General features: G+C 39.3%; 1 protein-coding gene across 1 annotated transcript in view; it reads right to left on the bottom strand.

Annotated features, from left to right (window-relative positions):
- Nucleotides 1-26,830, bottom strand: part of LOC131238871 (coilin) — a 97,580-nt gene that overhangs the window by 29,598 nt on the left and 41,152 nt on the right. The window contains exons 4-7 of the mRNA XM_058236462.1: nt 23,785-24,024; nt 17,899-17,968; nt 7,026-7,103; nt 6,736-6,880 (exon numbers count right to left, since the gene is read on the bottom strand). Of these exons, the coding sequence (XP_058092445.1) occupies nt 6,736-6,880; nt 7,026-7,103; nt 17,899-17,968; nt 23,785-24,024 (533 nt within the window). The remainder of the gene's footprint in view (nt 1-6,735; nt 6,881-7,025; nt 7,104-17,898; nt 17,969-23,784; nt 24,025-26,830) is intronic.

Here is a 26,830-nt window from a genome sequence, read left to right as displayed (position 1 = left end):
AACTTGACTCGAACTTGACTCGGTACGAATCGATCCCACTCGGATCAAGTTCACTTAATATAAACATTTTGTATATATTTATATAATTAAATACATTAATATTATATATATATATTACATATTATAATTATATATATTAAAAACCCTAAAACCTAAACTTGAACTTAGCTCATAGGCTCGAAACTCAAACTCAACTCAAAAGATCGAGCTCAAGCTCAGCTTGAGCTGGCCCAAGTTGCTAACCGAGCCGAGCTAGCCAATCAGGCTCAAGGAGCGAGTCGAGTCGTGTTCAAGCTGGGGTAGCCTGCTGGCCGAGCCGAGTCGAGCTGGGCCAAGCTCGACTCAATTTGGCTCGTGTACAACTCTAATTACGCAATACATCCGATATTTCCCATGTGAGAACCAGTGTGTTTTCGTGTCCAATGGGTGCGATACATCCATCGATAATGATATGGAAAACATTGATGGTGACTAGGAGGAGATTTTAACCTTATATGGTTCTAAGAAAAAACATGGTATGCAAATCACATCAAGAATGAAAGGCTTTAAAGAATTTCTATCACATCACAAGTTTGTGGATGTGATATTGTAAGGTGTCAAATAAACATGTTCAAATAGTAGAACAACAAGCAAGTTAGACAAATTTCTATGCAACTCACGTTGGGAGGATATTTTTCCAGAGGCAAATTACACGACCCCCCCAAAAATTGATGTCTAATGACAGACCAATTTTCCTAGTCTCAAAGATGGAATCATAGGGCCAAAACCAATCTCCTTTGAAAATTGTGGTTTAGTTGTTCAAGCTTCCAATGATTCAAGCAGGGTGGGAGTTTTCAACATAGTAGTGGGTGCATGCTACAGGTTTTTGCTCGAAGTAGAAGCTTCTGACAGCCGATATTAGAATCTGGAACAAAGAGGTGTTTGGAAACATTAAGGTCAAAATAGAAGGCCTGGAGCAAAAAACGTCACAGTAGAAGCTTTAGAAAAGGATAGGTTAATGTCCGAGGTAGATGTGGTCAGCCTACTAAAAGTGAGCATTGAGTTTGAGACTGCAATCAGGAGAGAAGAAACGCATTGGAGGCAACAATTGAGGGCCAGATGGGTAAAGGACATGGACAAGAATACTGCCTTTTTCCATAAAGTTGCTAATGTGAGGAGACCCAATAGGATCTCGACAATCAAAAAAATTCAGTGCTCACAGCGAAAGAGGAGACAAATGATACAGTGGTAGAATTTTACAAATGGTTGTATGCTAAAGAATTCCTCAGAAGGTCGGGGTTGGAGGGCTAGCATTTAAGAGACTGGCTCCAGATGCAAGACAATTAACCACTTGCTCTAAAAGCTCGAACTAATAGAGCGTAACGAAACAATCCCTTTATCTCATAGCCCAAGCCCCACATCTCATGGGTTAGGTCATCGGCCGAACCCCACTCGTGGGCCCCACATCACATGGGTTCCACCTCACACAGGCCCCCCACCCCGAGTGTGCCCCTGCATTAATCACCTACAGTGAGGAGTCTCGAACACGAGACCTCCTTCTCTGATACCACTTTGATGCAGGACAATTAACCACTTGCTCTAAAAGCTCGAACTGATAGAGTGTGGCGAATCAATCCCTTTATCTCATAGCCCAGAGGCCCCACATCCCATGGGTTAGGTCATCGGCCGAACCCCCCTAGTGGGCGCCACATCACATGGTTTCCACCTCACACGAGTGGGGCCCACCTCGCACGGGCCGCCCACCTTGAGTGTGCCCCTGCATCTCACATGCCACCCCACTGGAGCCCAATGTGAAAATGCCCCTGCATTAGCTCCGATGTAGCTTCTTCAGTGGAGATTCAATTCTATAAATCGAAGGTCAAGGTAGTGGATCTTCACAAAGAAAGGCAACCTGGACATACATAAACAGTGTTTTTCAATGAGTTCTTTGAGAAACGTACCATATCCAAAGAGATGAATTCATCATTCATAGCTCTAGTCCGGAAGAAGGCAGAGGCTAAGCAGGTTAAGGACTTCAAGCCGATCAGCTTAGTGGGAAGCATCTACAAAATCATTGTAAAGGTCCTGATAGTAAGATTGAGGCATGTCTTAAGCATCTTAATAGCTCCCTCCCAATTGGTTTCTGTTAGAGAAAGATTTATCGAAGATGGCCCATTTGCACACCAAGAACTTATCGATGAATGCCAAAGAAAAGGTAAAAAAGGTTTTCCCATGAAGTTTGACTAGAAAAGGCTTGCAATAGTGTCAACTAGCAAATTTTGCAAGCCTCGCTACACGGGATTTGAGCAGAATGGTGCAAATGGATTGAGTGCTACATAACATCAGTATGGCTCTTGATAATTATTAACGGAACTCAGGTTAGTTTTTTTCAAAAGCCATTGCAGCATTCATTAAGGTGATCCAATAGCGACATTCTTGTTCTTTATAGTGGGTGAAACTTTGAACAAGGTGCCAGTCCAGGGATGGAGATGGGCGTCATCAAAGAATGAAAATCAAGGGTATGAAGGAGAGAATAAACACACATTCTGTATGCTGATGACACTACCCCATTTGACTTGGTAGAAGAGACGGAAACCTCGGGATTCTGGAACATACTCGGGTGTTTTGGGGTAGTCTTAAGGCCTAAGAGTAACATGTCAAAGAGCAGTGTTTTAGGGAAAAATCTCTAAGTGGTCAGAAATTTGACTTGGTAGAAGAGACGGAAACCTCGGCATTCTGGAACATATTTGGGCGTTTCGGGGTAGTCTTAAGGCCTAAGAGTAACATGTCAAAGAGCAGTGTTTTAGGGAAAAATCTCTAAGTGGTCAGAAATTTCCAGGATTGTAGAATCAGTGGGATGCTCGATCTTGAACCTGCCTATTCAAATTCTAGAGGTTCCTGTTGGAAGAGGTAAGATTAAAGCAGAACCGTAAAAACTGATTATAGGGAGATGCTGGCAAAAACTTTCCTTGCGGAAAGGAAAATACCTCTCTGTGGGAGGTAGAATTACTCTTACTAAAGTGGTACTAGCTAATGTCCCAATACATTCCCTATTCCTGTCCAAATGCACGGTGAGTGTTGCAGATTTGGAATCAATTCAGAAGCAGTTCCTGTGGAATCATTCAAAAGAGGGTCACAGGTTCCATGTCATTGTGTGGAGTACAGTGTGTAAACCAAAAATGGATGGTGGCCTAGGATTCAGACCAATCAAAGCAGTTAACTCCGCTCTACTGGCTAAATGGTGGCAGCAAGTAGGAAATAGGGTCATCTATGATAGGGAAAATCTTGACCACGAAAATGGGTTCTCAATAAACGAGTGGAATATAAATGTTGCTTTGAGAAGGAGAGTCTCAGCAATTTGGGGAGGCATAGCATCAACATTTCAAATGTTTTTAAAACACATCTGTATCAAAGTAGAGAGTGAGACAAGAACACAATTCTGGAAGGACTACTGGGAGTCAGACAATCCACTCAAGGTCCAGTCCACGTCTCTATATGCAGTTTCTACAGACCCTGCAGGAGCTCGATAGCATCCCATTTGCCAGAATATTGAGGGAAGAGTCATATGGACTCCATGTTTTAGAAGAAACCTTATGGATGACGAAGTGGCCATTCTCAATACAATTGCTCAGCTGGCTAGAAGGTAAATACGTTAAGTGCAGGGGTCAAGATTGATGTGTGTGGGCATCAGAGTCAAATGGGAGATATTCTGTGTGGTTGATGAGGGAGGTGATGCAATCCGGCCAAGCCCCACCACACGAATGGTTCTTGGCAGTATCGTCGGGGGAGCTACACCAAAAGTTAAACCATTTTTGTGGCTGGCATGCTTAGATAAAGTACTCATGCATATTTAACCATTTACAAAGGCGAGGACTCATGATCCCAACCAGTGCTCATTGTGTTGTGCAGCAGAGGAATCGATCCCGCCTTTTTACACTTCTGCAAATTAAACATTGCATGGATCATCCCACAGTCCATAGATCAACACATAGCATAGATGGAGTGAGACCTGGGGCTAAGGGGAAGAATCATATAGGCCTTAACAGTCAAGGCAACATTGTGGCAAATGTGGCTTGAGCGAAAGGCTAGGATCTTCAAGGGGAAGCAGCGGTCAGCAATGTTTTGCCTGAAAATCTTGGACTCAGCAGTCGAGTGGAGTCTGTAGCAGAAGCAAATGAACGGAATCTCCAAATATGTTCCAGTAAAAGTAGGATGAGCTTATGCAGGGAGGCTGCAACTGGAGAAAGGTCACAGTTAGATGGTCCCCATCTCCTAGGAGCTTCTTTAAGCTCAATTTGACAGTTGTTCACTCGAAAATCCTGGACCCTCAGAAATACGTGGCTTTATATCTGCAGACAGCAATAGTACAGTGATGGAATTCTCAGGCCCCTTGGGAATGACGTATTCTGGTTATGCAGAAGGACCATCCTACTTCAGGGTTTAAGATTAGCAGTGGACTACAGCTTAAGCCCAATTATAATTGAGGGACTCCAGCAATACTATAAATTAGAGCTGTGAAGGGCATGCACCATGAGAATAGCATATCTCCTGGATGAGGTAGAAGACCTCAAAAGCAAAATAGATGCATCCTACCAGTACATTTTATGTTCAGGTAAAAGTAAAGCAGATTCCATAGCCAAAGAGGGAGTTGCCCGAGTTTCTCTAGTGATTGTAAATAAGAGATCGTATCAGCTTAATTTAGCTTAGCTTTTCAGTTGTAATATATTGTATACCTGGGCTCTTTCTTTTGGCCAATGGTATATTTGTAACTTTCTTTACAACATAAGATTCATTTACTGAAAAAAAAATAATAATAATAATTGAAACAGCTTATTTTTATTCAAAATAAACAAATGTTTTCTTATATTTTCTAATTTTTTAATAATCTAAAAAGTTTTGAAAAAGAAACAAAAAATTTGTGGCCAATCAATAGATCGGTCAACACTCATGAATGTTTTTGCAAAAAATGAGGTTTTCGTCAATTTTTGGGATTTTTTTTGGGGGGGGGGGATTTTCTCTTGATTTTCTGTATTTACGCAGATACCCCTGGTATTGATGATAATATTGATAACATTGTCAATACCATGTACTTATACAAGGAGCTTTCAACCGACATCTTGCGATATCGATATTATCGCGAAATACTGGCGAGCAGCGATATTATCAAAAATATTGCTGATACAATGTAATTTTTACATTACCTAATGTTTATATATTGCTGACCTAGTGATACCGATAATATCTGCAATATTGTCGGTAATATTGCCAATACTAGGAACACTGCCTTTGCCCACACAACTAGCCCACATGCATAGAAGTTGGCATCTCCTATAAATAGAAGTCATCATCTCCTACTAAAAACAAGCACCATCTCCTATTGAGGAAAAAAATCTTCAAGAATGCGCCTTTCAACGCCACCATCTCCTATTGAGGAAAAAATCTTCAAGAATGTGCCTTACAATGCCACCTACAGGTCGGACTCACCACTACCCCTTTCAAAACAAATGATTTGTTGCTTTGGCCAACCCATCCAGTCCAAGAAGCTCTTCATTTTTCCAGATGCCATATTTCTATTTGTTATTTTCCATGAAATGTTGTAGCAGTCATCATCCTCATTATAATCCCTCTCCAATATGTATCCTTGGGCTTGCCCATACTATGTGCTAGTCACTTAGATTTCTAGTTGAGGTAGTCGACTTATAATGCAGGAGAGAACTAGTGCACTTTATCGTAAATTTACATAGAAGATACTGTACATTTCAAACTAGATGAATGTTCTCCCCCAAAGAAGCAATAAATAAAGTAGTTGAACCAGATAGTCATCAACCAAATATTTGATTTCATGCTATTGACAAGGATCTTTGGGTTTCTTTAAGCACAGTCTATTAAGGATGTACCTGAAGAGGAATGGTACAATCCTCACCCCAAGGATATGCATGTTGTCCTTGGGCATGAAATCCATAAAAATGGGCTCAAGGTTTGGTGATCCAGATCCTGATTTGACAGGCCCCTATACGACATGCCCCATTAATCTCCCACATTGGAAGATCCTGGCCATCCTATCATTGGTTACTGATTTTCCCATTGCTTGTGGGCCGTTGTTGTGTGTTTTTCTTACCAGACTATTTGCAAGATGCTAATCAAAGAGTGAAGATAGCCTCAGCAAGGAGAATTCTAGGGCATGGTCCATCCACATTGAGGCCCACCAGATCCGCAGTCTATACCATCAAACCATGGCCCCGCTTGTACAATCTCAGGGGTGGAGGATGTTGTTATACAATCAGGGACCTTCTTCAAGGCTTGAAGTTTTATACCCCAGTGATACGATGTGGAAGGCAAGGACTCTTTTTCAAGGCTTATAGTTCCAAACAGCCATGGGCCCCCAATGGTTGAAAGTGACTCTAGTAACACAATCTCTTGGGCGATGATGGAAACCCAGCAGTATTGATACTTTCACGGATCATAGATGAGATTGTTGACAAGTCAAAGTGTTTTTTAGTCATCCATAAGGATTATCTAGAACAGCTCTTCGTATTGAGCAATCTCTGCCCTATTCGAAGCTCTTGATCTTTTAATAGATTTTTGTCATTTATTTTCTTTTTTTGGTCATGCATCTTTTATTTTTTGTCACTTAGCTGGAAGAAAGAATCAACATAAAGAAAGAATGCCCATTGATTGCATACAAAACCATGTCAAATAAAAACAAATCACAAGTAATCAGTTATAAGAAGGAGAATAGAACGGGCAGAACCATACCTTCATCCAGGGGCTCGAAGCGAATATGTCCTGGCCTAACTACTACTGGAACAATTTCATCATCCATGTCAGTAGTTGGATCTGTTTGCGTATGTTCTGGAGAATCTTTATGCATGTCTTTATGTAGCATAGAGTTTTGAGTTACCTGCAAATGCAAAAGATTAACAGTTGAAAGTAACAAATGTAAATGTTGCCTTCAGGTTATGTTTTAATAAATAAGCATAAACCTAGAGTTAATTATGCAAAGAAATTGGTTGAACAATTGGTGTATAATTCTAAAAGTCAAGTACCGCTTTCCTTTCAGAGTTCTTTTGTCCACGTAGCCATTGCCTTTTCGCTTTCTTACGACGAGCACTTCTGCTAGGGAGCTGACAGGAAGATCAGATATAGTATGAGATTGATAGTAAAGTTGATCCAAAATCCTGAAAGAAAGGAACAAGTAAACCTACTAGAAGCAGACATGATAGAAGAAGAACAATCATAAACATGTGGATTGTTTGGAGTATCCCTGATATAATCGATAATTTCCCCAATATTATCCGTGTCTCTAGCTCGGAGATACCGATAACAATGATAGTATTAGAAATTCTAGGTATCGTCTATATATCGCTAAGTATCGCCCATGTATTGCCAATATTTTCAACTGCATAAATTCCAAGTGTCGCTTGTATTGCCAATGTATCGATATCGCCAATGTTTTGCCAATATTTTCGACTCTTGTATCGCCAATGTATCAGCGATATTTTGATAATACTGCCAATGTATCATTGATGTATTGATATCGCCAAAAAATCTATTTATTAAAAAAAAAAAAATCCATTTCAAAATTTTTTATATGGGTGCACGGTTGTATAATGAAATGCATGTCTGTATGTGTGTATATGTATGCATGCATGGATAGATGGATGCATGCATGGATGGATGGATGGATGGATGGATGTGTCAATGTGTGTGTGCGCGCACGCCCGCGCGTGTGCAGATATCTGTGTGTTTGTGTGTATCTGTATGCAAGTATGCACATATGCATGGATGGATGGGTGTTTGTATGTATGTATGTGTAAGCATGGATGGATGGATGGATGGATCCACCATTTTTCCCAATGTTTCCTAAGTTAACAATACATGCTTTTAAGCCCGATTAAAGCGAAACTTATTATTTGATTCCTAAATATGCAAATGTGTTTTTTCACTATTATTTGATTCTTAAATATGCAAATATGTGTACTGTAGCATCTCCTTAAGAATCATTGAAAAATTCCACTATTTTTCCCATGCTTCGCTAATGTTTCCGAGTCAACATTACATGCTTTTAGACTCCCATCAAAGAGAAACTTATTGTGTATGCGTCTTTTTCGCAATAATTCGATTCCTAAATATGCAAATATTCGTATTTTAGCATATACTGAAGTTTCATTGAGAAATTCCACCATTTCCTCATGTTTCCCCAAGTCGGCGATGCATGTCTGGGTATCAACGATAATATTGGCGACATTGATACATGTTTCTACATCCCCAGCCAGCAATACATGTAACCATACCGATACTACAAACGCTGAATATGTCAAAGTCAATTTTCCAATCCTCTTGCACATAATGATGGTTAATATTGAATAGATTAAGTCAATATAGTCTCCTCCTAGCTTCAAGCAAACCATAGTATGTAAAAATATAAATATGAGAAAATCAGTATTTATTTTAAACACTTTCTTTAAAGACGAAATCTCTCACCATGTAAAACAAAAGCTTGTCACAGAGAAGACAATCTGAAGAAGGAAACAAAAAAAAAAAAAAAAAAAAAAAAAAAAAAAAACTAGACATCCCTTCCAAGGATACGGCCTCCTTGTGAGAGAAACTGTGTGTGTATAATAAAATAAGATCTCGAATGGTGCCCAACTATTTCGAGTGCGTAGTTTTTTCTTTTTTTTCTTTTTTTTCAAAAGTCTTTTAGAGTGTGAAGTTGCTAACATATCATTGTTAATCCAATAGATCAAGTAGAGGTCAAACAAAGAGGGAAGAACCAAACAGGTGAAAACTCAGAAAAGGATGTCCTGAACATTTTGTCAGTAGAATTTTTATTTTTTTTAAGTCACTTAGAATGCAAAGTTATCTGAAAAGCATCATGATTCATCAGCATTCATATTCATGGATCCTGGCCTTAGGACTATAGCAGGTTACTATAATGCCCTTGCCAGGTAGACCTTTTACTCCCAGAGAATTATATATTTGTATATGATCTCAAGAGTGTTCAAGTGCAGGGTGTCCAGCAGGCCAGGCCTGGGGTTGGCTTCGTCCCAGATTTTGAATTAGTCAGGTCAGGCCTGTTATGTCGGCCCTATTTAAAAATTTGATTTTGCTTGCTCAAGGCCCTGCAAATTTACAACCTAGTCAAGTGTCCTACACTAAATAGTCGGCATATAACAAATGCAGTTCATGTGTTTTGGCGATCACTGGGAGGACATGATCAAGATGGTTACCAAAGATTCATTTTACAGTGAGAATGTGAATTACTTTTTTAGTGGAAACAGATTTTTATTTTTATTTTTTTTGTTAGAAGTACACGGAGACACGAGACAACTAGAAGCAGATGACAAGGAGTCATCAGAACAAGAAAACAAAGAACCCTCTCCCCGGTAACCCTCGAATTCTTCCAAAGGCCATTTAGCACAAACTTAAGAAAACCTTGTCCAACTCACCACCAACCACTTGGTTCTTTTGTAGACACCTGAACCAGAAGACCTGATTTATCACAGAAAGTTCTGTCATTATGTCCACACCCTATTGACCACAGGCTAGCAAGCAAAACCAACCTCCACAGCATCTTCCTTTTTGGGCCTCTACATTCCACGTGCCAAACCTAGAAGAACCTCTACTAGACCCATTTCGTGTTGGATAAATTAAAGAACCTTACTAGACCAAAGACAAAAGGCTATAAGCATAAACAAATAATTCACAGACTCGGTATCCTCAAGAAACAGGATACACACTTTGGGATGTTCCTCAAAAGGTTGATCCTAAGCATTTTATCCTTCCCAACTAGGCACCCAAAGGCAATCATTGTTTCGAGTATCCCCAGTATTATCGAAATATCCCTGATATTATCCATATCTCCAGCTTGATGATACCAATAACATTGGACGCGATACCAATCACTCTGGTAGCATCAGAAATTCCAAATATCAGGGATGTATCGCTAAGTATCGCCGATGTATCGATAACGCGAATGCATTGCCAAAATTTTGGACTCTGTAAATTCACCATGTGTCACTTTGTATCGCCAAAGTATCAATATTGCCAAAATTTCCAGCTGTCAAATTTGCAGGTGTCGTTTGTATCGCCAGTGTATCGGCGATATTTCGATAATATTGTCAACGTATCGATATCACTAACAATCTGTTTATTTAAAAAATTTCCATTTCAATTTTTTAATGGGCACATGGTTGTATGTATAGAGAATGCTAGTGTATTGTATTTATGGTGTGTCCTTTTAGTGTAAGTGCATGTGCACACTTCCCTATTCCCCTGCAGTGTACTATATGCTTTTTCATAATAAAATATTATGTGTTAGGGCATGCAAGCCTAACACATCATCTCTTCCAAACTCTCCTCCTCCTTCTCTCTCAATATTCTCATCTCTTCTTCACATTATCCTCATCAAATCTTTTTCTACTTGGTATCAGAGCAAGTTCAAGGCATTCCGCATCCAACAGGTTGAGAGGCGACACGTCACCTTGCTGACGTCAGCAGCCGTACGGCTGACGTCAGCGTTGTATGGACGCATGGGCTCTGTTTGAGCTAAAAGTTTAGGAGTTTGATAGATCTTGATTTTAGAAGATTTGTCATGATTTTTTCAGAATTTATTGGACCTCATTTCATGGTATTTTGGGCGAAATAGAGAAATTCGAAAATCGGTTCCAGATTCCGTTTTTCTTCGATTACCTCAAGTCGGTAAGCTTTTCTTCGGTTTCTTTGCTCAAGATGGACCGAAATCTTCCTCCCAAGCTATCCATGGTAGATTTTTTACTTAAGATCAATGTTTGAGAGGTTTTTAACCTCAAATGGGCGTGCGGCTGGGCCGTTTTTCACTCGGTCAGGCCCTATTTGACTGTGTTTCATGATATTTTGGATGATTGATATTTGTTTGAGGTTTATCTCTTGTTATGTTGAAGGATTGAGTGAGATAGAGTTGTTTGCATCAATCTTTCTTGGCATAGGGGGTCACTTGGCATAGGTTTATTTCTCTTGGACTCTATTATGGCTGACAAAGGGCCCTTATCTCTTGGCATAGGGTCTCTTGAATCTAACCCCTTGCAGATTACCTCCATTAAGTTGAATGGTGACAACTATCTTCAATGGGCACAATCTGTAAAAGTATTTTTAGGAGCCCGTGACAAGTTGTCGTATATTTTGGATGATTCCCCAAGCTCTACAGATGTTACCTACAAGTCTTGGACAAAGGAGAATTATCAAGTTATTGCATGGTTGTTGAATAGCATGGATTCCTCGATTAGCCACTCAGTGATGTTTTTATTCTCGGCTAAAGGCATTTGGGACACGCTTCATGATATGTTCTCGGAATCTCAGAATTTTTCACGGGTATTCCAGCTTATTCAAGAAATTGGTCGGTTTCAACAAAACTCCAGATCCTTAAAAGACTACTATTCGATGCTTCGGGGTATGTGGGATGAGTTGGATATGTATCAGCCTCTTCCTTCCAAATGTAAAGAGGATCATGAACATGCTCATAAGCAACGGGATGATACTCGTATCATGCAGTTCCTCGCTGGGTTGAGTTCTGATTATCTTCACGTTCGCGATCAGGTTGTTATGCAGGATCCTCTTCCCCCATTGACGACAGTCTATGCCATGTGTCAGCGTGCTATGATCTCTACTCTTCCTTCTCATTCATTTGTGCCACCCGAGCGTTCGGCACATCTTGTTGGCGATCAGTCCTCCCTTGGTCTTCGGGTACCATCCTTGAGCTCAGGGCGCATTTCTAGTTTTGGTGGTCGTGGTAGAGGTCGCAATCTAGATCGCAATCGCGGCGGCCGTAGTCTTCGTGGTCGTGGTGGACGTGGACGAGGACGTGATGGTTCCCGCATTTGTTCACATTACGGTGGAACTAATCACACTATTGATTATTGCTGGCAGCTACATGGTCGTCCTACTTATGCTGCTGCTTCTGTTGCTTCCACTGTTGCTTCTGAGACACAGTCTTCCACCCCGACAGCTGAGCAGTCTACTTCAGGGGAGTCTCTTATTATTTCTCGGGCGGCATATGATGCCCTTATGCGGCTTCACATTCGGGATATTCCTGAGCCTTCTCACGCAGCTTCGTCCCAGTCAGGTACCGCCCTTCTTGCGTCATCCTCTCCTACCTCCTGGGTCATTGACTCTGGAGCTTCCTCCCATATGACTGGTAAGTTGCAATTCTTTTCTTCTTATTCTTCTTCTTCTCCCACTCAGTATGTCACAGTCGCAGATGGAGCCCAATCTCCTATCTCTGGGATTGGTTCCATCCCTCTCTCTTCTTCCTTGTCTTTGTCCTCCGTATTGCATGTGCCTCGTTTTCCATTAAACTTATTGTCTGTTAGCTCTCTTACTAAATCACTCAATTGTTCCATCACCTTCTTTCCTTCTTATTGTTTGTTTCAGGACCTACAGACGAAGAGAGTGATTGGTGGGGGAAATGAGCGAGGAGGCGTTTATCTTCTCAATGATACACCTGTTGCCGCTTCTAGTACCCTTTCTCTAAATCAAGAGTCCATGACTCGGTGGCATTGCCGCTTAGGCCACCTATCCATTGCTAGATTGAGACTTTTGTTTCCCTCCTTACCTGTCACTAAACCATTATGCTGTGATATTTGTGAATTATCTAAATATCATCGTGCTACGTTTCCTCCTAGCTCTTCCGGGAGGAAATCTCAACCTTTTCTTCTGGTTCACTCGGATGTTTGGGGACCAACTCCGGTTACCTCGACTTTTGGATTTAGATATTTTGTTACCTTTATTGATGATTATTCCCGCATGACTTGGATTTATCTTTTGAAATCTAAAAGTGAAGTGTTTGATGCGTTTAAAGTGTTTTATCATGAAGTGTGCACTCAATTTCATTGTTCCATCAAATCCCTCCATTCTGATAATGGGGGAGAATACATGTCTACTGTCTTTCTATCCTTCTTGCAGGAACGTGGTATTTTATCTAGAACATCATGTGCTCGCACTCCTCAACAAAATGGTATTGCAGAACGAAAGAATCGTCATCTTCTTGAAGTTGCTCGCACCCTTCTACTTGGTATGCATCTACCCAAACATTTTTGGGGTGATGCTCTTTTAATTGCTACTTTTCTTATTAATCGTATACCCTCACGTATTCTGTCTTACAAATCTTCATTTACTATTTTGTATCCTCATGATAATCCATTTCCTCTACCACCTAAAGTTTTTGGTTGTACATGCTTTGTTCAAATTTTGGATGGGAGTAATGATAAACTTAGTCCCAGGGCGATTAAATGTGTCTTTATAGGGTATACTCGGAATCAGAAAGGTTATAAATGCTTTGACTCATTGACTCGCAAGAAATATGTCTCTGCCGATGTCACCTTCTTTGAGGATCTTTCTTTTTTCTCCACTCCAGGCCGATCCCTCTGTGATCCTCTTGCGCGTCAGGGGGAGTATAACTCTTATCCTCTTTCCACTAGTGATCATGGGAAAACTCCTCTCCCCTCTATTCAGCATCCTGTTGGTGATATGGGTGAGCCTAAGCCTCTGCGGGTGTATCAGCGTCGAGATAAATCTTCACAAGCTCAGTCATCTACCCTTCCGCTTACTTTAGATGTTGGTTCAGGTGACTCTCCTAACTCAAGTTTAGATCTTCCCATTGCCTTGCGCAAAGGGTCACGATCTTGTACTCAACACCCCATTAGTAATTTCGTTTCATATGATTATCTTTCACCATCTTTTCAGTCATTTTCAGCTTCCCTTTCATCACAGACTATTCCTAGATCTCTCTCACATGCTCTTCAGAGTCCTGATTGGACAAAGGCGATGATGGAAGAAATGTCTGCTCTTGAGAAGAATCATACCTGGGATCTTGTGCCACTTCCTGTAGGCCATAAGCCTGTTGGCTGTCAATGGGTTTATACAATCAAGTTTCTTCCAGATGGCTCAATTGATCGCTATAAAGCCCGTCTTGTTGCTAAAGGTTACACCCAGACTCATAGTGTGGATTACTTCGAGACATTTTCTCCAGTGGCTAAGCTTAATTCAATTCGTGTTGTGCTCTCCTTGGCCGTTAATTTATCATGGCCCTCGTTTCAGCTTGATGTTAAGAATACATTTCTCCATGGGGATCTTACAGAGGAAGTTTACATGCATCAACCTCCTGGCTTTGTTGCTTCTCACAACCCTGCACTTGTATGTCGATTGAAGAAGGCTCTTTATGGACTCAAACAATCTCCACGTGCATGGTTCGAAAAATTTAGTCAGGCTCTCTTGGAGTTTGGCTTTGTTCGTAGTCATGCTGATCATTCTCTCTTTATATGTCGTCGATCGACGGGCATCATGGTTCTCATTGTCTATGTGGATGATATTGTTTTGTCCGGTAGTGATTCTGCTGGAATGAGGGAGGTCAAAGATTTTTTGAAGACCAAGTTTGAAATCAAGAATCTTGGTCCTCTTCGCTACTTCCTCAGAATTGAAGTTGCTCGCTCATCATCCAAATTGGTCTTGTCACAACGAAAATATGCGCTCGATCTTCTCATGGAGACCGGCATGTTAGGGTGCAAGCCTGCTACCACTCCCATGGATACTTCACAGAAGCTTCGACCAAATGATGGTCCTCTCCATACTGATCCCGAGATGTATCGACGACTTGTAGGCCGGCTTATTTACCTGACTATTACTCGCCCAGATCTCTCATTTGCAGTGGGGGTTGTTAGCCAATTCATGCAAGCTCCCTGTACTTCCCATCTCACGGCTATCTACCGCATACTTCGGTATTTAAAATCAGCCCCGGGTCTTGGCCTCTACTTTCAGTTGCATGGTCATCTTCATCTTTCTGGCTATTACGATGCTGATTGTGCAGGTAGTACTTTTGATCGCCGCTCTACATCCGACTTCTGTACCTTCCTAGGTGGCAATCTTATAACCTGGAAGAGCAAAAAGCAGCCAGTTGTTGCCCGGTCCTCGGCTGAAGCTAAATATCGTGCTACGGCTCATGCGACATGTGAACTTGTGTGGCTTCGCAATCTTCTTGAAGAACTTGGCTATCCTCCTTCGGGTCCTATTCCTCTTCACTGTGACAATCAAGCGGCCATCCATATTGCTCGTAACCCAGTTTTCCACGAGCGAACCAAGCATATTGAGGTTGACTGTCACTTTATTCGGGAGAAAGTCGCTTCTAAGGAAATTCTCACTCCTATTGTTCGATCTGGGGATCAACTTGCTGATGTTCTTACAAAATCCTTGAGTCGAGATGCTCTTCATCGTGTTCGTGACAAGTTGGGCATGATCAACATCTATGCTCCAACTTGAGGGGGAGTATAGAGAATGCTCGTGTATTGTATTTATGGTGTGTCCTTTTAGTGTAAGTGCATGTGCACACTTCCCTATTCCCCTGCAGTGTACTATATGCTTTTTCATAATAAAATATTATGTGTTAGGGCATGCAAGCCTAACACATCATCTCTCCCAAACTCTCCTCCTCCTTCTCTCTCAATATTCTCATCTCTTCTTCACATTATCCTCATCAAATCTTTTTCTACTGTCTGCAGTGGTCAAATTGTCAGCAATAAAATTGATAACATCGCAATATTATTGTTATTGCAACATAGGCGATATCAAGACCACAATCTTTCATTTCCTTTCTAGTTGTCGACGATTTCTCGGTGAAATATCATGTGTTGCCGATATTCTGGAACACCCATGGATGATTGGATGGTTGGATGAATCGATGGGATTGATGGGATGGTTGGATTGATTTCTACGACAGCAAATGCTTTTAGGCCCCCATTAAATGGAAACTTATTATTTATGCATTCTTTTAGCAATTTTTTAATTCCAAAATATGCAAATATGTGTATTTTAACATCTCCTGAAGTTTCACTAAAAAAATCCACCATTTCCCCCATGTTTCCTAGTGTTTATATCCGGTTATCGGCAATATCGATATTGTTTTTGTATCCCCAGCTAGCGAAACTTGTACCAATACCGATACTTCGAGCATTGAAATTAATTACCCTTGAAGGAGATATATACTTCCATATTGTGGCAGTTGGGCTCAATATAGCTCATGCTTTTAGTAATGACGAAATCAATTTGGGCAATGTTGGTTCTAAGTCCAACACAATATGATCCATGATATTCATTTCTAATTTCTAATTCTATATCATTTCATACCACATATATTTTACAACATCTAGACAGTTCAACGCATCAATACATTATAATGTTTTAAATAATATCATGCCTATATTAAATAATTGTGAAACAGTTGAGAGCTTTGCTAAGTCTACACACTAATGCAATAATGCTCATGTACATGCCACACATGTGCCAGCATGACCCAATAGGTATGAAATCCAATCCATCCATCAGAACGGCACCACTATGTTGATGCCCTAGCCCAAGAATCAGGTTGATCCACTAGTTAGATGGCCCATAGTTTGCAAACAAATGTACAGTTTTGGAAATTTTGACCGAGGTTTTTTAAACCATCCACTTGTTTCCAATATTGGGGCCCATATTGAACCAGATTTTATTTTCGGGGAAACATGTATAAGATCAGGCTGACCAGATGGATGGATTTGATCTCGCACGTACGTGCCATTCAGGCACATGCGTGGCTTGTACACAAGCTTTATTGCACACACGTGTTCTTAGCAAAGCTCAACAGTTGAATATGAACAATACCACTACAACCAAATCGATGTCATATCTTGCCATATCCTGTACCCATCTTTCTATTGTACCAACAGGATAATGGTGCTCAAGGTCCATATAGGTATCACCCATCACATCTCAATTCACCGAGCTTCTTACAATAAGAAAATAGAAATTGAACTCCCTAAGTATGAACAAAAGAAGATCATTTGCATCAAGGAACCGTATTAGGCCAATAGTGCATCCCCCAAGCGTATGTGTACGTGTTTTCTTCGGAAGATTATGAGATGCCTCTTTGGACACAAACCATGACGTCTAACCACATTCATCAGCTGTAAGCCATGCAGCACATTGCTAGACAATAGTCTCCACAAATTATTGTCTCCACAAATCACAATACTCTTTCACCAGAAATATTTCAAATGATTTTTACAACATAATGAACTGAAATTCAGCATGGTTAACTTATGTTTATCATGTTTGCATCATGCAATTGTGTCATTTCTAGCAACTAGAACACATCTTCCAGGTATGCACATTAAACATCGGCTATGTATTTTTTTTTAAAGACCAAAACTAACCCCAACGTCACTTCCAAGGTTTGATTCTATGGCTACCCTCCCAAGGTAGCGGCATTTGTTTGGTTAGTTGGGAGGAAAAGGGTGCTAACAATTGACAACCTTCAAAAAAGGTCAATGGTGCTACCCAACATTTGTGTGATGTGCATCGAAAATGCAGAATCAGCTAATCGTCTCTTCATTCATTGTTATTTTTGCTCAAAGGATGTGGGAGAGGCTTCTCGATCTCTTCAAAGTTTCATGGGTGATGCCGGGTACAATTGAAGATCTCCTCTTGGCTTGGCATAAAGGAGGGATTGGGAAAGAAGGAAGGGTGGTGTGGTGACTGGTCTTGATGGCAATCTCATGGGCTATTTGGGGGGAAAGGAACAATCAATGCTTTTGAAATAACAGTGGATCGGTGGCGGAGGTATTCAATGGGGCAAAGTTAGATGTTGTGGGATGGGCCTCTTGTTTAAAGTCTGCCTTTAATTTGCCTCTCTTGTATGGGCTGTAGCTTTTTGCGTCTCAGTTTTTTCTTTGGCACTCTTTTATAATAAAATTTTGTTATCTTTCAAAAAAATATATGTATAATTTCATTATCTTTTAAAAATAAAAAATACCCTTAAAGTAAAACTTATGCTAGCTGCAATCTTAATGAATGAGTCTTCTTTTTTGTTTTTCAGAAAAATTCTGAATCTAATATAAAAGATGAGAAATAGCAAACCTTTCTAGTGGCATCAAGTACATGAGATGTTTCAGCATTTTTTTTGCTCTTTTCCTGAAATTGGACACACCTACAAGAAAAAAATGTATATATGTTTAAAGACCTTATAATGCTAGAAAGTAATGATGCAAAGAACAGCACTTTACAACTTTGATGGCAAACTCAAGTCATTAACTCGTTGGAATACATAATCCGAGGAGGAAACAGATCAACTAAGAAATGTTAAGATTTCCAAAATGTTCTTTCAAAAGTAAATGATAAGAACTCGACAGCAGTGACTATAAAGAAGAATTGGTGGAAATAATGTATACTTAGGAAAAGATTTCAAGCAAGCTAAAGATTCAAAGAAATTGCCCACAATTTAATGTATTTAATTGCATGTTCATATTTTATGATCTACATGTTACCAAGGATACATTTCCAAACAAAACAAAGGTTCCAAATTATGAGTACCAAAACACATCGGCTGGATCCAAAACCAATGCATAGGAGTATGTTCCATCCGGTACGTATCTTCTCTCCATTGAAACAGTGTAATTTTTCTCACAGAATTCCAGTACTGTATAAAAAAAAAAAAAATGAGAAATACAAACTGCAATTTTTTTAGAGATCATTTGAGATATATTTTAGGTATTGTTGAGACATATTTAAGCCAGTATCAGATCACTCTGTGAAACAATACCATTGCCCAAATGACCTGTTGAATGTTGGGTCCCAAGTGAACTTGATGGCTTGAATTTGATACATCTAAGGATTTTAGTAGTTGCCAGCTATAAAAATATGCTCATATGTGTCATATACCTTACATTATGCAAAAGAATTGTGTAAAACAAATCCTTTTGAATGACCTATGGTCTAACTGAAGTTATGGCCCTCGATAGAGCGGAATGATGGAACGGGATTCATGTAGCCAACCCCAAGTAATTGGGATAGGTCTTAGATGATGATGATGATTGTGCAAAACAAATAGATGTTATCAGTTTCTGAGTCTTTAAGACTGAATCTAGGATACATGGATCAGCATCGCTAAATTTAGGCATCCTTAATGCCAAAAAACATATGATGTGCATGTAAGATGAAAAAGTAAATGCAAAAAGAAAAATATATAAAGGATCCAAAATCATACAAATCAAAGAGCAATTCCTTTTTACAATTATGATCTAATTATATGTCATTGGACGCTTTTTGTAAATTTCTACGATTGTTGTTTGTTGCTAATTTATACTTGTATTTAAAATTAAAAGAATGGAAAAGAAGAGTGCAGCGTAAATATGTACAGACCACTCAAGTCTATTTTAGAAGATTCTAGAATACTCTAGTATGATTCTAAAAATCTGGAAGTCTACAAAATTTACAAGAATGCCATCATAGTACAAAGGAACATATAATCCCATAATATTTCCCCACTAGTTGATGTCTTTGGTGAAAATGTCAGCAGGTTGCTGGTGCCAGGTGACAGAGAACCACCACATCACCAACAGAAACTCTCTCAAACAAAGTGCCATTCAATTTCTATGTTTAGTTGGTGTATTAAATATTGGGTTTAAAGCCATGCATGTGGCATCAGTATTGGCGCAGAACAGAGTGAGTGGGGCATAATAGGGATTCCCAATTCATTAAGTAGAAGTGCACTGGGTGTTTTCAGCAATTACACAAGCTAGAGGCTTGTATTCAGTTTCATCAGAGCAGGAAACAATAGATTGATTCTTAGCACAGCATGAGATAATCTTCAAGACAAGATAGGGATATAGCCAGTTGGCAGTTGTAGAGCATCAGCATTCCCAGCCTAGACAGCATCACCATACACAGTGATTGTAAACGTCCACATGGGTAAATTTAGCATTTATGACTGACAGTGCCCTTGTTGAAGCCCTTAAGGAGCCATGTGGAATGCGGCTACTTGAATGATCCAGACATTTCAATTACTAGGTATTGTAATTGTTGGGAATTATCATCCCTATGTCTGGAATCTGGATAACATTTTGGAGCAAGTGATACCTATTCCCAGAACGTGAATACCTGTGTTTGGTTCAATAACAAGTCAGAAATCATGAGTGGCATTGATCATTCTACAAAACCGTCTGATTGTTAATCAAGACCATCCATGTGGGTCCTACACAGCCCATCCCTCTTAAAAAATCACTTCTGTCAGATGATCCTCAATGGCAAAGGAAATGGACAATGAGTAGTTACAAAATACAAACAGTCTAATCATTGATCTAAACCATCTATCATGAGGGTCCAACCCTTGATTGCCAATCACTATAAGAATCATTTTTGTCAGATGATTTTAACCATTCATTGAATGGTTAAGGAAATTGACAGCTCATATTGATCACACTACTAATTGCAGATCATTGGTCTAGACCATCCATCACGCTCACCCCTCCATTAACTGCTTATCTCTTAAAAAACACTTTTTTCTGAATGATCCTAATCCCCCATCCAATCGCCTAGGGAGATAGATAGTCCATATCGATAATACCACATAATTGATCTAGACCATTCATCATATGGGCCTCACCCTTGAGTCCACATGCCTCTCAAAATACTCACTTTGGTTGGATGATCTAATCTTCCAATAACTGCCTTGGAAAATGGATGGTCTATATTGATCATACTACGAAATGGTCTGACCATGGATCTAGACTATCCATCATGTGAGTCTCAGTATTGATTACTCATGCCTATCAAAAAATCACTTTGGTGGAATGCACCCAGTGTTCAAAGTATTGGTATCGCTACAAGTTTCACTGGCTGGGATACAGAAACAATATTGATCTCGCCGGTAATCGAAAATGCGAGGAAACATTGGAGAAAATGGTGGAATTTTTCAGTGAGACTTCAAGAAATGCTAAAATACACGTTTGCATATTTAGGAATCAAAAAAATGCAAAAAAGACTACATAAATAATAAGTTTTCATTTAATGGGGGCCTAAAAGCATGTGTTGTCGTAAGAAATCAGTCCAAACATCCCATATATCCATCCAACCATCCAATCTATCCATCCAAACATCCATCAATATTTTAGAATATTGATGAAACACGATATTTTGCTGAGAAATTGTCGACAACTGGAAAGAAAATGAAAGATTGTGGTCTCAATCAATGTTCGAAATATTGCTATTGCGTAACGTATCGCATCCTTGGGATACAGATACATATCGGTTATCGCACGAGATATATCATTTGTATCGATAATTTATGGCACTTTTTGGGAAACACAGGGAAACATTGGGGAAATTGTTGAATTTTTCAATGAAACTTCAAGGATTGTTAAAAAAATATAAATAAAAAAGACCTTAATACACACTTTTAAATCATAACATCTCAAAAAGGAAGTGCACATAATAGGTTTCCTTTATATGGGGTCCTAAGGTATGCATTGTCTGACTGAACTAATGCAACTATATTCAAACTAAATGCATAATATTTAGACTGTATGTGATGATCATCTCATCACTCCTAAATACTTCAAAATTAGTCTCAGATGATAGCTAGTTGATGGGAAATTTCGAAAAAAAGAATATGTTAATAATTTTTATTTTCTAAAAATTGACAAGGACTTAACAAATCAGTAGATCAGCCCTCATACATGCTTGATTTCATGTTTGGAGTGCAACATCGCAAGCAATTTGGGAAATTTTCAAATGTTCCCCAATTTTCTCCAAATCATACCACCTACACTCAAATTTCAAAATTATAGTGTATGTGATTATCATTTCATCAAATACTCCTAAATACTTCGAAATTAGTCTCAATTGATAGCTAGTTAAAGAAAATTTTCAAAAAAAATAAAAATAAAACATTGAGAACATGAAGAACCAATGAATATCGAAATCAAAGCTCCAACTCCATGATTTTTCATGCAAACCATGAAGAACCAATGGATTTATAACCATTTGACGCTAATTTAACATAATTTCAACAGAAAAAAGGGATCAAAAATTGAAAATGGTCATCGGATCAAACATGTGGGATATATCGGCACTACCTGTGCATTTCATATCACACGGGTGGGATACAAGATATATCGGCTGATATCGTCAATATTTAAAACATTGGTATCAATATCACCCATGTTGCAATAACGATAATATCACGATGTTGTAGATATTATCATCGACAAATTAGACGTTACATACAACCATGCGCCCATAAAAAAAATTAAATAAATAAATAAAAATTGAAATGGAAATTTTTTTAATTAACATTTTTTTGCGATATCAATACATTGACGACAATATCGAAATATCACCAATACACTGGCGATATAAGCGACACCTGAATTGTTGGCAACACAAGTGACACCTAGAATTTACACAGTCAAAAATATTAGCAATAAATCAGTGATATCAATGCATTGACAATACTTAGTGATATATCACCAATGCCTTGAATTGTTGATACTACTGGTGTTATCAGTATAGCTATCTGTGTTATCGATATCATTGAGCTAGAGATACGGATAACATCGAGGATACTTCAAACAATGGATCCACCGAACCATCCAATCAATGCCTAGGCAAATGGATAGCCCATGTTAGGAATCCTACAAATGTTCATATCATTGATCTAGAATCTCCATCATTTGGGCCCCACCATTGATTGTCCATACTTCTCAAAATCAATTTGGTTGGGTAACTCTAGTGTCCAACCAATGGCTAAGAAATGGATGGTCCACATTAACCATACTACAAACGTCATCTTTGATTTAGACCATATATCCTGTGGGTACCACCGTTGATTGCCCATCCCTCTTAAGAGAGGATAATTGCTAGTGGAAGTACAAAAATCCTACTCTTTTTTTTATTTTTTTTGGATATAACGATTCCCATTTTGAGGGTATTGAGATGTCCATCAGGCATTTGAATATCCAAGAACAATGTCCATCAACCCCCAAACGCAAGAATTACACTTCAAGTGGAAATTGGGATGTCCATCAGGCATTTGAATATCCAGGAACAATGTCCATCAACCCCCAAATGCAAGAATTACACTTCAAGTGGAAATTGGTATTCCCTCGAATCCGAATGCCCACATTCCAAACGGCCACAAAATTTTACACCGTGCCCTTGAATTCAAACATCCCCAAGTACTTGTTGAAGCCCAAACAGCTGAAACAGAACATATGTTCTACTCTCCTGAAATCTATATGTTTGCCACCACCACAATACATTGGAAGAGAGAAACCCCAACAGGATGTAAGTCAGCAAACGTGCACATGTCCTCCATGAAATAATAAACAAACTAGTGGGAGGCATATTTTTAAACCATGCCTCAAATAAGTTGAAGAAAAGTTGAATTTCCAAAAGCAGCATTCACTTTAATCTTTTTGGCTTGAGAAGCTTTATGGATGGATCTTGCAACCAAAACATTTTTGCATATTTTATGGTACTGGTTGACTGCGCACCATGTTTAAAATGCCTTTTGACAGTCTATGTAGGATTTTCTGTGGCATCAATCAAGAACATTATTCAAGCACAGAAGTAGGATTAGATGGAACATTCTAATTGCACTTTTCCATGTTCAACTTGAAAACTCTTCAAGGAATAACCTCATGGATTGCCCCGAAATCTAAATAATCTTAATCATGTTAACAGATAACATAGCCAACACTAACAGTTACCTTGTATATTTTCCAGTGAGTAAATAGAAATATGACAGAGAAATAGAATAATTCTTATAGTACAAAATCCAGATGCATGCAGTTAGCCATAACAATGAATGAAAACTACAGAAGTTGGAAATAACAAAACCATTTTTATGCACATTGTCACAGCATCTTTAAATTGTCCAGAAGTAGAAAACTTAATTGGCAGCTAAAAATAGAGCAAAACCTATCTGGCACACACTGCAAGATCATCACATGGCATTGGACCTACCCCTCATCAGTAGATTTGGAATCATCAACATTCTCAGCACTATCATTGATTACAGGGGCAATTGTTGCATTCACTTGGCCATTTACATTAGATAACCTATCTTTCTTGTGAACTCTTCTCCGGGAAAGGCCTCCCTTGTGATGTTCACTTCTGTTTTGCTGTGTCTCGACATCCTTCTCTAGACATTGAATAGAAACCATCGGCTCTTGTTCAGGGGTGGTGGGTCTAGCTTTCTTCCTCCTGTAAAGCACAATAAGAAAAATATCACTTCTACTTCCAAAAATGCATGTTCTATATCCTAAGCATACTGAATCATCTACAACGAACGGCCAGAAAATATTCTACAAAATATTTTAGGATCAATGTGTACAACTATTTAAGAAGAATTAAAAAGATATAAAATAAACGACATAATATCTAGGAAATGAGGTGGAAATATAGTTGAAAGTATGAAGCAAACAAAGGTATAAACTAAAAATTAGAAACCTTAGCTCGGTTGTTCATTTATCAGTAATCCATAGTCACATATTAGTTTCATTCATCATCATCTAAGACTTGTCCCATCTAACGGGGGTCGGCTATATGGATCATGTTCTGCCATTCCACTCTATCATGGGCCAGACCTTCAAGTAGACCATAGGTCATCAACTCTTTACTTACTACCTCCATCCACATCCTTTTGGGACTTCCCCTTGCTCCTTTAGAGCCTGCAACTTGTACCAACTCACTCCTAACCAATGCAGTTCTTGACCTCTGTTGCACATGACCAAACCATCCAAGTCTATTTCCCTCATCCTACTACCTATTGGTACAACTAAGTTCCCTCGAATGCATTCATTTCTAATTCTATCTTCCTAGTCTTGCCACTCATCCACGTCAACCTCCTCATATCAGCTACACTCCCAATGAACATATTGTTTTCACTGTGTTTACAAAACTTCCTTTCTTTTGTCATTGTTTGATTAGAATAGTAAGTTAGACAACATTTGCACTCAAAAAAGCCTTTTGAAAGGCTTCCATTAATTATGGGAGCCGTGACATACCACAAGCCCTTAATTACAAACCTTGATAGAAAAGTAAAGACCAAGGAAGCTAGCCTATAGATGTTAAAAGGGTCCAAATCATCGACTAGTTGGAGCCTTCTGGTGCTTCAAGAATCTTGATAGCCTCTGGAGTTTAGACATCTTGTATAGCCAACTAGGCGTCAAAATACTAGCATGGGCCATGTGTCATGTATTCAAAGAGGCATTGGCTTCAAATAGTCATGTAGCCTTGTGGTACACTATTGTGGTTGGGACTTAGGAGATTGACATTACCATGGGTCTCATATGTCAGTTGGATAAAACTAACAGTGCCAGCATTGCCCTAAGGCATTCTAGAAACCACAGAGAGGATGGCACAAAACCATTCTTCTAGTCAAAACAGGACGGATGGCACAAAACCACTGGATCGGTGGTGTAAAGCCACTTCCTTGGGAAAAAGAGGATGGCACGAGGCAACATCCCAGGAGATTAGATCCTCGACCTTGATGCAAGGCCATTCACCATGTGGCGTAGGGCCAGTTGAGTACCTTTTCAACCAGTAAAGCCTGTAGTGCTTCTCTCACCGGTTCCATCTCCGCCGTCAGACAGGATCCCACTGTCGAAAATTTAGAAGTAGTTGAAGTTCACATCCAGTCTACTCTATAGGAGGATCAAACTTCTTCATGAAATATAAGGTTAGGTTCGGGTTGGATCAGGCTGCCCGAGGCCTCAACCTGACCTGGGAATTCTAGCCCGAGCCCTACCCGACCTCAACTCAAGTTGCACCCATTATTAAGGATTGTCAAGGAGTTACCTTTTTTTCTTTATCTTTCTTTTTTGCTTTTTCTTTTTCTTTTTTTGTTTTCTTTTTCGGCACGCATGCACAAGCGGTGCGGGAATTAAAAGGGAATCAAATTTAAGGCATAGACTTGAAAATAGGCTACAGCTAGGGCTGAGTATGTAGGTTGGATACGTCTGCACTAGGCACTAGGTATAAAGGTCGTCGGTTAGGGAAGAAAGGTGTACAGGGATTGACGAGTAGGAGTTTAGCCTCTATACAAATGTGAAGTTAGTATAAGAGTGTTTAGTTGGTATATTGGTTAATGGGTGAAAGGGTTTAGGAACGAATTCGAAAGAGAGTAACTATTTAAAGGTTGGAACCATGCAGAAAAATCTGCAGACAGCAGTTTTGATAAATCAGCAGAATGCCACAGAATACAGACAGCAGAGTTAGAGAAATTGCAGAGTGGCTGTCAGTAACAGATTTAAGCAAGGATTGCAAACTTGCAGAAATAGCAGTACCTGCAAAATCAGCATATTTGGGTTTAAAGGATTGCGAAAGGTAGGGGTTAAAAGTATTGAGGTGTATGAGCAATGAGTTTGTATCTATAGGGCAATAAGTAGTGTTCGATTGGGGTTTAAAGGCTGTGGCAGAGATTAGGGTTAAAGGGAAAGGTTAGAATAGGTAGATAGGTTTAAAGAAAACAGGAGAAGGAAGAAAAGAGAGAGATAGGCAGCAAGCCCCAAGACCATAACTTTCTCTAGTACCAAATTGATGTAATTGGAAACACCTAGTCACATCAATTCCAGATTTCTCTACTCCAATTCTCTTGGTCTGGAACTACAAGACTAGTACCAAAAACTTTTCAAAAATCCATATTTGAACAAAGAAGAAGAAATGATGGCTATGACTATCTATACAGAGATGTCAAAATTTCAGACTGTCAAAATGTTTCATAAGATGGTGCAAACTCAACATGATGCAAATATCATATCCATATACAACCCAATGGAATGGGTAGTTAGACAGAAAAATCACCATTTTTTAGATATTATAAGATCCATCATGATTGGTATGTTATGTAGGTACCTAAAATTTATTGGGATGAAGCAGTTCTTATTGCTTTCCTATATGATTAATAGGATGCCAACTCCAATTCTCGATGGTATGTGCCCACTAAAACTTTTGAAACTGGATTTCCTTAGCTCGCTCTCTCCCTCTCTCCAAAGGTGTTTGGGTCTCT

This window comes from Magnolia sinica, chromosome 3 (assembly GCF_029962835.1).
Source record: "Magnolia sinica isolate HGM2019 chromosome 3, MsV1, whole genome shotgun sequence".
Lineage (NCBI taxonomy): Eukaryota > Viridiplantae > Streptophyta > Magnoliopsida > Magnoliales > Magnoliaceae > Magnolia > Magnolia sinica.
The sequence above is the reverse complement of the archived record's forward strand: the minus strand, read 5'-3'. Positions and strand labels throughout refer to the sequence as shown.